At 42.2% G+C, this 14876-nt stretch overlaps 1 protein-coding gene across 1 annotated transcript in view; it reads left to right on the top strand.

Annotated features, from left to right (window-relative positions):
• The window catches only part of C8B (complement component 8, beta polypeptide), an 18713-nt gene extending 3905 nt beyond the window's left edge, over positions 1–14808 (top strand). Inside the window, exons 4-12 of the mRNA XM_009319852.1 lie at positions 290–431; positions 2608–2740; positions 3600–3797; positions 5956–6196; positions 8357–8485; positions 9259–9422; positions 11739–11892; positions 13186–13254; positions 14657–14808. Coding sequence (XP_009318127.1) covers positions 290–431; positions 2608–2740; positions 3600–3797; positions 5956–6196; positions 8357–8485; positions 9259–9422; positions 11739–11892; positions 13186–13254; positions 14657–14808 — 1382 coding nt within the window. The remainder of the gene's footprint in view (positions 1–289; positions 432–2607; positions 2741–3599; positions 3798–5955; positions 6197–8356; positions 8486–9258; positions 9423–11738; positions 11893–13185; positions 13255–14656) is intronic.
• Positions 14809–14876: the final 68 nt, after the last annotated feature.

Below are 14876 nucleotides of genomic sequence, written 5' to 3'. Positions count from 1 at the left end.
TTTGTTTTCTCAAAACTAAAAAAATTGAGCAACAAAAAAATTTTATTCTTTTTTACATTTTTAATTAGGGTAGTGTTTTTTTCTAGGTTGAACAAGGAATTTTAAGATTATGAAAGTTTTGAGCAAAACTAGGCAGATGGAGTTCGGTGATCCATGCAGATAGAGAAGAAATATTTTCCAGCTAGATTTGAACCATACGTTACACGAGTCTTTTATTTTCTTTCTAGACTCTGAGTCAGAGAGTGTGATAGTAGACTGTTTTTTGAGTAATTTACACCTTGCATCCTAGGGAGATGCATTACACGGAGGCTGCTTTGTAATGGGGATGATGACTGTGGGGACCAGTCAGATGAAAAAAACTGCAAAAAAGTGTTTAAAAAATGTGACCAGAAGATGGAGCAATACTGGGGAATAGAGAATCTGGCAAAAGGGTAAGTCAGTGACCTTCGTGTGATGTTTTCTTACTTAAGGATAAGAATGATCTTATGTGGCTTCAGACGTAAACATTGAACGGAGAAAAGCTGTAGCAATTGCTGTATCCAGGAGTTAGTTAGGATCCGACAGCCTTTGGGGTCCTGATCCAAAGCCTGGTGGGAAAATCCTTGTTGAGTCTTTCTGAGAGAGATGAGGTGAGTGAAAGTCCCAGCTGTACCCAGATGTACCTGTGGAGATCATCAGCTCAGCTTGCAAATATGTCCTGCAAGAGCCTGTGAGTGCTCTTTGTGTTGCCAAAACTTGGTGAGTGAAGAGGGAAGTGTCAACACCAGACATTTCTCTTATGTCTACAGGTAGTTGCACTTAAATTAATCAGTGGGAGGGTTTTGATAATCCAATTATTTTGCACAGGTGTAAGTAAAGTTAAACTTTGGCCTAATTCAGTCTGTGGGGAGCAGTAATGTCCTAGCCTTTAGGAACTAAGAGACTACTTCAAACTGTGCTTTTGCAATAAAAGCAAAGGAAGGTTTGTTAAAATCTGAGGATAATGTTACATCATTCTTTATGAAGTGACTTAAATCAGCATCTTGGATTGCCTAAAATCTGAACCTGACTGTGGATTTTTATTTTTGCACAGTGTATTGGTTTTGGAGGGGTCAAAATTTCTTGGATTTCTTCCACAACAGTGAGAGATGGTGGAATTTATATCCTTTGCTTGAGTGGGGTAGGATTAACCTGCATACTAGCAAACTCCAACTTTGTGGGAATTAAAATCCACGTCGGAACTGATCCAGTTTTACAGGCTAAGACTGTGGCAACTTTGTGTAAGATGGGACTGTGTGAAAAGAGTTCTTTCTCATTCTGCAGGAAAAAATGCTTTTTACATAAAAAAAAGGAAAAGAAAAAGTCATATTGCAAGGAAAAAATTGTAATTTCCTCCTTATTCTCTAGAGATATAGCTGCTGCACATGTCATTGCTAATGCTTTGTACTTCTGAGTTTAATCAAAATTAAAAATAATGTTGGACAATTATAGGAACATGCTTCTCATCTCTTTGAAGCTACAATTGCTCAGTAATTTGCTTTTAGTGGGCTTCCTTCTTTTCAGATTGTTCTAAAATTGGAGTTAATATTTTACAGCTTCAGAGTCATTATCATGCAAGTCCCTCTCCCCAAAATAAGGAGAGGCAGATCTAACAGAGAGCTGGAACACTGATAGGGACACAACATGGACTACTAGCACTTTATCTTTTTTTTGGAGATGTTTCGACTAATGACTCTTGTTACTATTTGAGTATGAGTTTGTGGAGGTGAGTGCCATGTCCTCAGCTGTGTGCCATGAGGGTGATATGAGGGTGTCCTGACAGTGAGCAACAAAAGGGTTTTTACTGCAACGTATCCCACCAGCGGCAATAGAAAAAGCAAATTATGGGGTTTAATCACCTCATCTGAAAAGGTTGCGGTGCTACATCTTTCTTAGAGCAGACAGGTTAAGATTACCATCCATCATCCACTAAAATCAAAGGAAAACTTCCCAGTGATTTCAAGGATTAGTTGAACAATCACTTGAGTACCTTTATTCTTGTTCCCTGACAATTGTTACTCTGATCTACTGACCTCTGGTTGATCCTTGACCAACCTGGCAAAGATTATGACTGATAAACCAGAACAAAGAAATGTGAATTAAAAATTAGTCTGGACTGATGACATGGGTTGGCAAACCTGTCTTTGAAGATCCTGCTGGATGCTGCTGCACTACTGTGGGCATTTGGGGATGCTCGGGGAGGGCAACCTGGTGGGGCAGGGGTTTGGCTGGGCCCCTTCCTAGAGAGTTCCAGTAAAGGCTACAAAAGTTGCCAGTGCTGGTGGCAGTAATGCTCTGGTGTCATTCGTAGCTAGGTGGTGAAAATTGCCCTTCATATTCATCAAAGTGTCAAAATTTGACTCTGTCTTTTGCTTTCTTGTTAGTCAGTTAGGTTTTTCTGGAGCAACTGGGTTGGTCAGACAGTGAAAGAGGCAAAACTTTCTTTTGGGGTTTCAAAATAAAGAAGTATGAAACAAAGACCCCTCAGCCAAACAAAAAAAATCTTTTGCCTTTCTCAGCCAAGGCATTTGATGTTTACCTCTAAATCGATGATAATCTTAATATTTTGCTGTTATGCTTCATGTACAGGTTAAATATCTTCACAAACAGCTTGGAAGGATTAGTTCTTGATCACAGGTACTATGCTGGGGGATGTTCTCCCCACTATATCGTGGACACAAGATTCAGAAAGCCCTACAATGTAGAAAGCTATACACCAGAGGTATGTGCCAGATTTGTCTGCAAATAAACATGCATACGTATATTCCAATAAATTTAGTGCGCAATACTGATAAAGCTTCATTACTAAATAATTTTATAAAAAATTACGAAATTCGTGAGACCAAATGGGATGAGACTGAATTTAGCCCTGCTTCTAGAACATCATCCTACCCCACATACTCTGTGAAGTTGGACATGTCCCCTTATAATATCCGTGTGCACTGGAATAGATGGCAATGTTCCCTTGGACCTTGTCATTGCAAAAACTGCGCCTAACCTTCCCGGTGCCATCTGTCTAAGAGGGCCCGAAAGCCACCCAGTGGGCATGGGGAAGTTAATTTTAGACAGAATTGTAGAATGCCTTGAGCGCCAGGCTGGGAAAGCTGTCCTTGTGCAACAACCTAGGATTTAGCAGCACACCATGTGCTTTGTGTGAAAGCTTATTTCTGTGGTGCATCAAAGCTATAGCTCAAATATTATATATCTGACCTCAATACTCTTGATGACAGCATGATATCTTTGAGCGTTGCCCACTAGGAAACTTTTTCCTTTTAGAATTCATACTTTAATTGATGCCTGTGTTTAAGATTTCACCTTCTTTGCGTAAGATTGACATATTAAGTAAAAGCCTGAGGTCCTTGCAGTATGGAGTAGATAGTAGCTTTCCTGCTCCTGTAAATCAAGTATTGTTGAAGTACCAGTGTTAATAATAATAGTGCTTTGCAATTATACAAGGCTTTTCATCTTCAAAGTGCAAGCATTAATTCACAAGTATATTTGTATCTGTATTCCTTCCCCATGCTTCAGGTATACAATCGCTATGCAGGAAATTAAACGTGTTGTTTTTGCTTTCCGTTTAGACCAAAGGCAAATATGAATTTACAATGACTGAATATGACTCCTACTCAAATTATGAAAGCAGTGTCCTGAATAAAAAAGCTTCACAGTCTAGCTTCAGCTTTGGTATAGGAATACCGGGAATGTTTGAACTTGGTTACAATGCAAATGACAACAGGTTCAAGAAGTTCATTAAAAGGATGAAAAGATTTTCTTCAACTGTAAGCACTGCTCCACTTAATTTTCTGCTAAAGTGTTATTTGTATGTGTGTGTGTATCAGTTTGATCCTCATCATCAGGTCAGCAGCCATGACTAGGATAAATGAAATCTTTCCTCCTGATTGGTTTGCAGTTTGCATTGGTCAAGTGTTTACTAAGGCTACAACGCCTTCATTTGTGTTTACAGCATGCAGGAGCTTTTCCATTCACCTGTCGGCCAGGAACCGGGCTGCCTAACTTCCAAAATCAGCCACAATTGAGTGCAGTCTGTCAAGTGTCCTGCTGGGTATCACATTTGGATGTTTGTAGTGAAGTCATTTTAAAAAAATGAAACTAAGAAGCTGGTTCAAATGGTCTCCCCTCCATACAGTGAACTCACTAGTAGGAGATGTGCAAGTGACAGTCCTAACAGGGTCTCCAAGCTGCACCCCAGCCATGGGATGCTGTGGACCTTGCCCTGCCAGCCATTAAAAAGTTCTTACCACTGATGCCCAAGCAGTCTGGCAGGTGGGAGGTGAGTGGGTGCAACCAACACAGTGACTCCTCCAAGGGAATCTGCACAGGTAGAATTGGGGTTTAGCTAACGATCCCAGGAGCCCAGAGTTCCCTCTGCCCTGTAGGTGAGTTACAGTGACTAATAGAGAAATCTGGGGTGAAAGAAGAGCAAATAGGATTTTCTGCAGTTCCAGGAGTTTCTGCACCTGTACACACAGGCCAGAAACTGGTCTGCGGTGTAGACAGCTATTGTCTACGCAGACACTGCAGAATATCACCTCACACGTGAAGGGCCATCCCTCTTTTAGGTGGGTTCAGCAAGGCAGGAGCTGTCACTTCGGTAAATGATAATGCAAACAGCAAAGCCAAGCTGTTCAACTGTAGGGCAGCCTTGACAATAACATAGAACAAAAACTGCTAGCAGGCCTTCCGTGGATTTAATTATAGGCTAACACATGCCATTTTACTTTGGCTGATGTGATCTGACTGCCGAGTACATCATTCACCAGATCAGGACACACACAACACAAAATACGGATGGCACAATCACTTCCAGTCTCGTCTGTGGAGATTTGGTCGCAGCTGTGATCTGATGCACACTTTAAGCTGGCTGGAGATGCTTTAATCTATAACTCCTACGACTGCTTTATGAGATTCAGTCTGAGGTAGTGTGCACCATCATTTGATTTCTTTTTTTAATCTGTTATTGCTGTAAACAAACGTAGCTCTTGTCAATGGTTTAATAGTATCGCTGATCTATGTCTCTCCCCTCAGTATAAAGTGCACTCAGGAATGGCAGAGTATTCCTTGTTGCTATTAAACTTGCATTTGCTTCCTGCAAAGAGGCATTTCCCATGACAAGATCAGAGGTATATGAGAAGCATTTGCAATAGATATCCATAAAGAAACCCAATACTAAGTCTTGATTTTATTATTTAAGCTACAGAGTTCTATATTGAACCCCCCCTCATGTGCTTGTCCTCCTGGCCCAAACAACTGGACACTAAATCCTTTAGACATGATTTAGACAGACCTCTTCTGTTCCTGACTTTTTTGCAAGAAAGGGGAGATATAATATATACCCATGTACACGTATCTATACAGAGACATATAAATACATGTGTGTATATGTGTTTGTGTTTTCCTCTTTCCTTTGAGTTTTGGTAATGGCATATTCTGTGGAATATAAATATAAATTTGGATCAGATAGGAAATTACCATTTCACATATAAATCATCATGATTTCAGATGTCAAAATTTTTCAGGAGAGAGATTGTGAAAGACAAAGGCTGGTTGACATTATTAGGGGTCGAGCAGTCTCGTGGGATGCTGCTTGTGTCCGTGCATCCTGGGTCTGTCTGAGCAGAGCCTGGAGCCTGGCTGTCCCCATGTCCCAGTTGTGGCCTGAGCCATCACCTAACCTGTAATGGGTGTCTCTCCCTCTTCCTTCTTCTTCTTTCTCTGTGATGTTGGTCAGAATCCTGATTTTCAGAAACTTTACTACTAAAAGTTTTGGTTTTGCTAAATTAAAAGATTTCCAGTTGCAAACCGTTAACCTGATAAATCCTGACCAGCGTGAATTGTTTAATAGCAAATAACTACACATTGTCACAAGAATGACATCCCTCACTTCTGGATTCTCTTGTGTTTCTGCACTTCATGTAGTCCAGCAAATTTATTCACGCCCGTTCTGAGCTGGCTGTTGCCGTTTATAAGCTGAAGTCCCAAGCCCTGATGCTGCATTATGAGTTCCTGCAGAGACTCCATCAGCTCCCGTCAGAGTACAGCTACGGGGAGTACAGAGAGCTCTACAGAGACTACGGGACCCATTACATCACTGAGGCTACTGTTGGTGGCATCTATGAATATACTTTAGTCATGAACAGCAATGAGCTCCAAAAGGCAGGTATGTGTATCTGATGGTTGTAAAAAGCTTTGGGGCCAGCTTTTCGGTGGGAAAACCCTTCTGCAGGCACCCAGCGATGGTTCAGGTCTGAGGCCAGAAAAGAGAGATGGTGGAAGAAGGAGTCAACAACACCTCAAAGAAAGCCTGCAGGAAATATGGGAGTAGAAGTGCTTTATGGCAGTGAATAAAGAGCCTGGTTTTCAAAGCATGCTCAGCATCATGGGCTTCATCTACCTCTCAAGCTGTGGGTGCTGCCAGTTCATAAAAAGGGCCCTGTAGCAAGTATTCTAGACGACACATTTTGGAGGCTGACAAGATGTTGAGATGAATGAGAATCATGTAGCTTAACGCTTTTGTTAGCTTTGAAAACCTTCACCTAAGTTCTTTTTCCATTGCCTTTCAAATGACAGTTTTGAAACACCTTTAGCCTCGAGAGCTTTTCCAGCATGTAGGAAACAGTAAATAATTTGCTGGGTGACTCTTGTGTCTGACATTGCTCTTGCTCTTTGACTCTGGCTTCCTTTTTTGTGAGAAATGATGATTGTTGTGTAGGATAGAGTGAGCCGTGTGACATTAATCAATAGCTGCATGCTCCTATTTATTCATTGGCATGGGAGCGAGTAACTGCCTTCGCTGTCTATTTGTGAAAGCATTTAGTGGTCTCTGCCGTGTGTGACACTCAGTCTGTTTGTTCTTCTGCTGTCTAGGAAGTTGCATATCCTGTAGTCAGATACAGCCCAGAGGGACAAAATTTAGATTCAGATTTCAGATATTCAAAACATTAGCACTGCCCAATTTCTCAGATGTTTGTGTGGGCCCATCACAAGCCACATTTGTTTGAAGTAATGTGTATTATTGTTTGCATCAAAATGCTACCTGACAGTGTCTGCTGACTGAGATGAGGATCCTGCAGTAGTACCAACATTTTCACACTATCCCCAGTGCTGAGCTGGGCTGTAAGTTCTCACCGGGGTTTGATAGGTCCAGTCTGAGAATTCAGGTTTTTCCCTTCAAATCCATCATTACGTTTGTACTGTCTGTGCTGGAAATCAAGTTTTCTTTTGCAGATCTAGTATCACACACCATGTCACGTGGTTGGTACTTGCACTGCTCTCACATGTGATCCAATATGCCAGATGTGTCTGTGGTTCATGATTGGATACTTTCTGTGGGAAAGACGGCAGTAGACTGCCAGGTCTGGATTGTGCCAGGTGCTGTACAAGGATGTCATAAAATAGTTGTTTCTGCCTTCAAGTGCATATGGGCTATGAACATTATTGGGGCCATCCTGCGTCAAGCCAAAACCCAGTGCATCCTCTTTTCTGATCTAGAAACTGGCCAATATTGGATGTATGAGAAGAACATAAGAACAGGACAGCCATACAGTGATACTTGTGTTGTGAGCTCATGTAAACATTTGTATCATCAAGACATGAGTTTAACTAAAAAAGTAAAGAATTCACGGAAATGTGGGGGATTACAACAAAAAAGCAGAGAAAGAAGAGAGATACTTGAGTGTCATATCTGGTGTTTCACCATGAAAACTGCTTAAATATTCTTGAGTGTCAGGACAACAAGGAGTTTGGAGAAGGACTTTGGGGAAGAAAATATGAAGGATTTGCAGATTTTTAGGGCAAATTCTTATATGCCAGGAAAAAAATTATAGTAGAGCTTCATGGAGAAAGTTCCATAAACGATTAAGGCTCTTCTGGCAGCAAAGAATTGGAGATACGAGCTAGCAAAGGGAGGAAAAGCTACTTCATCTGTTACTCTTCAAAAGCCTGGCTCCTGATGGTGGGGATGGGTCGTAGGTAGTCCTTTGTCAAAGGTGTTTGGCATTTAAGTCACAGGCCAGGCTCTCACCCATTGCAGCTCTGCATAACCCAGTACAGCTGAGTCAGTCATTAAAAGCCTCTTCCAGCATTTATCTTGCATTTGCACTTGGTTTCAGAGTTCTGTAAAATGTAGAGATTTCATTTCATTTCATTTCATTTCATTTCATTTCATATAGATCTGTTAAATATCCCAAAAAAGGCTTCTTCATCTCATCTCCTTTTTTCCCAAAGGAAAAATATTTATCAACTCACATTTTCTGTGTAAAGGAACATAAAACATTGAACAGTTGTATTAAAACACTACAATTTTTGGTGTGTATTTAAGGTTATTCTCTGAGCGATGTCCAGAAATGTGCACAGCATGGCTTTAGCATTGGTGCAAAAATTAAAGGTGTCTATCTGAAGCTTGGAATAACTGAAGCCAGCTGTGAACTCCTTTTAAAAGAGATTGGAGGTAAGCATGAAACATTTCTGCCATTTAATTTCTAGCCTTTGTCATAGTGAAAGGAAGATTTTGTGATCTTGCCTGCCTGAAATATTTCCCCACACCCTCACAGCCACTTTTGAGTCTGCTGGCTAACCCCAGCCAAGCTTAACAGAGGTGTAGATGTCTCAAAGCTTGGCTTTTTGCAAGATTTTCTTCGCTGGGTAGAGAAGAAATATCTGCTCAGTGTCCCAGGGAAAAGCAGGGACAGATCAAACATTACCCACCTGGCTGGTGCTGTGTTACCAATCCACCCACCTCTCAGCAGAGCAGCCTAGCATGCCGCTTTTTGCACCCAAAAAGACCCAAATGAGGAAAGCAGGGAGGTAATGGTGTTGTGGGAGCCTCAGGGGACATATGGGAAGCTGGGGGTGTTGCAGTGGGAGGAGGGTGCACCTGAAGATACGTGGAGGAGAATGGGCAACAGTCATGGTGGTGAGGAGCTTCAGGCTGTGGAAGGGCCTGCAAGCTTATAACCATAGGGAAGACATTTCAGAGGAGAGAGATAGGTAGGGTGCAGGGGAGGAGGATGGGGGGTATTGCTGCAAGGGAGCAGGAGGGGCACGGGGCACGCAGCATGGGAAACCAGGCTTCAGGTGTGAAACACTTGTGGCCTTTTTTCTTTCCCCTCTCAGCGGGATGGGTCATATGCAGGGGCGTTCTGCTGTGAGCTTATCTCTCATCTGCAATACACAAAGACATATCTGAGCAGAGCCGGCCACTTTCTGAATGCATTTTTGCAGACGGAACCTCCAAAAAACAGTATGTGGAAGATTTCATCGCCCTTGTTCGTGGCGGAGCAAGCGAACACATTACCACGTTGGCTTACAAAGACCTGCCGACGGCTGCGCTCATGCAGGATTGGGGAAATGCTGTACAGTACAACCCTGAAATCATAAAGCTAAAGGTACTGTATCCATTGCTTCGTTCAGCCTCACGTAGCTGAGCACCTTGGAGAACCCTGTGTTTAAACAGGATTTAAAAAAAAAAACAGGGAAACTTCTAGGGCAAATAATAGACCTGTATTGTGCAATATGGTTTTCTCTAAGACAGGGTATTCAGAAAATCAGAGGTGTGATGCATTAAAAAGGGTGTGGTTGGAAGTACATGAAGTAAATAGCTTTAACCCTTCTAACTTGGCTGTGCAGATGTGATCGCTTGCTGCCTACCAAGCAGATCAGATGATCCACCTTCTGTTTTACCATTGTATCACTTACCAAAATATATCTGGCAGCATATATTTTATAAGGACTTTTTTTTCCTTGAAATTTCTCCTGTCTTCTGTGAGCACCAGTGACTATTTAGCAACAATTCTCTCTGGTTCAGAAGGTCAAGTAGTTCACCATACATGCCTGGATGTTTGTGCAGCTTAGTTAAACCTTAAAAATATGAGTTATGTTTTGAAGAGTCAAGGTTTTTTGATCCTGAAGAGTTTTAGAAATGCAAGGCACTGTAAAAGTAAAAAGAGAGCAAAAATATGTAGCAATTCTGCCTCATCAATTTTAATGTCAGAATAAGTTCACTCTGAGTGAATAATACAAAGGTGCAAGAGAACATCCTTTTAAACAGGAGTTTGGACTGGTAGTGGTGGAAGTTGATTTTATTATTGTATAACTGGCTTTCATTGTAAAATTTAATTTTAGGCAAAGATATTTATATTTGTAAAAGGTGTTTGTTTCTCATTGAAAATTCTGACTTTTCATTTAAAAAAAGAGGTTAATTCTAAAAAATATGAAGCAAAGCAAAAATCAGTAATTTGGAAATACAGCCAGTGCCTGTCCGGCTCTTGCTGCAGCAGAGATGGCTTTCCCAAGCCCCTGGTGCTCTGTGGATTGACCTTCCAGAAATGCTCTGGGAGATCTCTGGGCAGGAGACAACAGAAATGCAACCCTCCGCGCTAGATCCCACATACAGAAAATTCTCCCGCAAGAAACTGTGATGTTCTTTGTCTTGCCGGGCATCAGTGACCAGGCTGCCCAGTGAAAAACCCCAGATGGATGTAATTTGGATTTGGTACCTATAATCCTTCATTTCCATACCAGTATCCCTGTGGGGCTTGAATATCAAAAGTACCAGCAGAGTGTGACTAAATGTCAGCCCAAGAATGCTTAGTTAGGGAAAACTAAAGCAAATCAGTTCATAAATCATCTGCTGAAGGACTTGGCAGGTCACTCTTAGTGTATTTCCTCATTTGTATGATCTGAATTCAAAAAGCAAAGTATGGATCACAGATAATTGATGAAGAGTGAATTTACAGCAGCAGGAAATGAGCATTTTTTTATTGAAACATTCTTCTATTTCTTGTAGCTTGAGCCTGTGATAGCAATAGGGTGATCTTTCATGCTTACTGTATTGCTGTGGCCTGTATGGCAGGCATCTCTATAGCAAGGATGGAAAATTTGGGATGGATCCTCTGATGACACATGCCCATATCATCCCACTGGCATTAGTGGGTGACTGGCAATATTGAGACCACACTTTAACTTTCCCTTGTTTTCAGAAAAAAAATAGGCCAAAGTCTCCTTGGTCCCTACTGCACATTCACTGTGCTGTGCAGCCCCTTATCTTCTCCTTGGTCCCTACTGCACGTTCACAATGTTGCCCACCCCCTTATCTTCTACCACCGACCCCATCTGTGGTGTTTGCAGATGAAGATCATAGTCCTCTACCTTCTGAAGGCAGTGGAAACCCTTATCTTGGCTTCATAAGATAGAAGTCAGCCTTGAAATGCAGAAGTGGTTAAGCTGAACGTGCAAATGTGAATGCCTGTGACCACATGCCTCTGGCTGTGCTGTGTGACTGTCCAAGGAGGGAAGGAGATTTTTGTGGGTGGGTTTTGGGGATACTCTGGGATAACAGAGCACTCAGGAAACGTAAGTTTGAGCAAATCTGGTCTAAAAATGTCAATATTAGGAAAGTGGATGAGAAAGGGTTTAATGAAACTTCTGTGAAACTTTGCCCGTTTGTCAACTAGCAGCATGACTGTTGTATTTTATTACGCATTTGCAACTGCTTTGGTGTTGTAAACCAAGGGGAGGATCCCTGTAAGTATTCCTGACATCGCTGCCTTGTTGATCACGAGGTTTAAGGCAATACTAATGGGAAACCTGGAGCCCATACCACAAGGCCTTCATTTCCCTCTCCAGCTGTGCTCCCACTGAGCCCTGCAATGCTCACACCATCTTGAACTTGGAAATGAATGTAGTTTCTTCCCTCCCTTTAGGCAGAGCCGCTGTATCAGCTGGTGACTCGGACAGATTTTGCTAATGCAATGGCAATAAAAGAAAATCTGCGACGGGCTCTTGATGAGTTTCATCTGGAGACCAGTTCTTGTCGCTGTGCTCCATGCCACGGCAATGGGATCCCCTTTCTGCAAGGTAGAAGGATTTTGCACCTCTTTACCCTCTAAGAGAAATGAGCTGGGAATTTGTGGGGAGTGAGGAAGCTTGGCGAGTAATCTGCTCTTTAGTTTCTCCCGTTATTTCTTTTTCAGGTAATTAAATACTTTTTTAAAAGTTGGTCTATTTGTAGAGTGCCACTGGTAAGTAAAGACAGTAAAGTCAAGGGATAAGCCTTGTTAATGGGAGTGACCATCTGTATCAGCTTTGTGGAAGAATTTGTTCCATCTCAATTATGCATAAAAAACCCCACCTTGTCATCTTTAAGTCTCCTCCTTTGCTTTGAAGATTGCTTCCATCCTCCTAGAGAAGTGACTACTGTCTCAGCATTAATTAGTGTTTGTAAAAGTGTTTTGAAGATGAAAAGCACCATACAAGTGCCAAGCACAGTTATCACCGTCACCTCCCCCCATTTCTAAGAGAAGCTGTCCTCCTTTGTAAGCAGGCTGCGATTTAAAAATGAAGGGGAAAAATAATCAAATTGAATGAAAACCACACTGCCTAAACAGAGATACATGATGTGATGAGAGCTTCTAACAAAGGGACCATTTTGTCAAGTGCCTAATTCCAATCTGCATCTGCAAAAATCCTGATGAGAATCGTTATCATCTAAATGTATCTAATGCTGAAACGATCGCTTCAGGTACCAGCTAGTTGATTGTAGTGCTACCACTTAAAGAATTTGTCTCGTGATTACTCTTGTTTAAATAACTTTTTAAGAGCTGAGTCAGGTTAGCATTTCATTTAGGATCTTCTCAACAAGAGGTTTTAAATGACTGTTATTTTCCTAAGTGGGAGCTTTCCTCCGGGGTCCTGCCGTGGGATGCACACCGCAGTCCTGGGCAGCCAGCGTGGGGTTACGCTGACTTTTCCTCTGGCACAAAGCCTAGCTGGGGTGCTCCTGTCCCAGGTGCTCATTCCTGATGCTGCAGTTTGCTCCCTCTCAGCTCTACCAAGATACCTCTTTTGGAGAGGAGCGGGGGGACTGTGTGGTATCCCGGGTTGCTGAATTACTGCACCGGTGTAGCTGAGGTTGAGCCACAGTGCAGCGGCAGGAACAAATGGCTGGGGAGGCGAGAGGGGCGGCAGGGTAGTCACAGATCCCCTGCTTTATTGCTATTTCATACTTTCACCATTGGAGAAAAATGCTGATATCATTTCACCCGCTGTCCCTTCCTCACAGAAGATGAAGCACTGAAAAGGGTAAAAATGGGTGTCTGCAGGGAAATGTGACCTGAGGTCTCTAATCCCACCATCTCTGCTTACTTTCAGGAACCAAGTGTGAATGCTTATGTCCCCTTGGCTACAGCGGCACTGCCTGTGAGATCAGCAAGAGGAAAGGTAAGAGGGACCCCAAGTCCGAGGAGACAGTCCCAGCAGTATTTAGGAGCGTCCGGGGATGTCAGCTGATGGATGGGGCATAATGCCCAGCGCTGGCTGTCCCCACTCTGCCCAGCACAAGGGGTTAGGGTCCTGCAAAGCTGACAGATATACTTTGCCTTCCCTCTTCTAAATTTCTTTGCACTCATGAGGAGGTGACTTTACTTTTGCAGTTCAAAGCTGCATAAATGCACCTTGCAATTATGTCAAAATATGAACTCCTACCTAATTTACAATCCATGACAAGCCTCAGGTCTCCTCCAACAGCTCTGTTTCCTAAGTTTTTTGCTTTGATACAGCCAATATGTTGCAAACTCTTTTCCCCCCATATATACTACCATGCATTTTAATCTTAAAATCTTATTATGTCGTTTTGAAGCATTTACTAATGCTTCTTGGTCACTTTATATCGCTGCTGTCTCCTGAATGATATTCTTAACTCCTAGTTTAGGATGATCTGTGAATTTAATAATTTTGTTTACTTCTTCCAGCTCATTAATTTAGATGCTAAATAATACCAGATCTCAGGCACACAGAGCTCTGGCACCATCCCACAATTTGATGCACTGCATTTATCATTGCGCTTTGTTTACAGTCTTTTATCCAGTTCTCATTCTACCTGACTGTGCCCTACCTAAGCCAGGCTGAAATACATTTTAAGCCAAGATTTCACTGAGCAGAGGGTCAATTTTGTAGGTGTTTCTAAGCAAGTCCATGGAGCCTTAAACTATGGAGTCACTTACACCTTGTTCCAGTCTGCTTACCGCATGCGTAATTGCATCCGACCCTCCCAAAGATTCACATCCATCCACCTGTCAGCATGTAACTTCCTTTCTCACTCCCCTTTCCTCCTTTTATGTATTGCCTCTGTGTTCGGCTCCATGATTCTCAGAATTTTGAATTTATGTCACTCACATGCTCAGGGTCCAGAAGAAACAGTGTAATAGGAAAAGCAATGGAGAGAAAGCTGAATATTCAAGCCGTTGTTCGTTGAAGAAGAACGTGAACATTTCCCCTAGCACCTCAAAATGTGGCTGACAAGTTTAGTTGCTGTTTTTCTTACCTAGGCTTGGACTAAGTCAGAGAGAGAAACGCCCTACAAGCAAATATAAAGCTAATTGATTTTTTTTTCATTGTCCTTGCTGCATAAAGTCTAGTTTGAACAAACACCAGAAATGCTGAACAGAGAATTAACATCTTTAAAACAATCACTCATTGTTAATGACTCAAGTATATTGTTAGTGGTGTGGACAGGGACAGAGCTGTTTGTATTTAAATATGATTCATGGAAGCTGACAGCTCTTCCCATGGAAAGAGCTGCTTTATTCTGACAGTCCTTTCTGGCTTTGATTTTTTTTTCCAGATGCTGCTATTAATGGAAACTGGGGTTGCTGGGCCAGCTGGTCTCCATGTTCAGGAGGTCAACGAACAAGGAGACGACAGTGCAACAACCCTGCCCCGCAAAATGGTGGTTCATCATGCTCAGGGCCAGATGCTGAGACAGTTACTTGCTAGAGGGAATCATTAGGAACTTACACAAAACTGATGAACAGTTTGCAAACTGAGTGGGAAGACGTTATCTG

This window comes from Pygoscelis adeliae, unplaced genomic scaffold (assembly GCF_000699105.1).
Source record: "Pygoscelis adeliae isolate BGI_AS28 unplaced genomic scaffold, ASM69910v1 Scaffold181, whole genome shotgun sequence".
Lineage (NCBI taxonomy): Eukaryota > Metazoa > Chordata > Aves > Sphenisciformes > Spheniscidae > Pygoscelis > Pygoscelis adeliae.
Note: the sequence above shows the minus strand (reverse complement) of the source record. Positions and strands in the feature narration are given on the sequence as shown.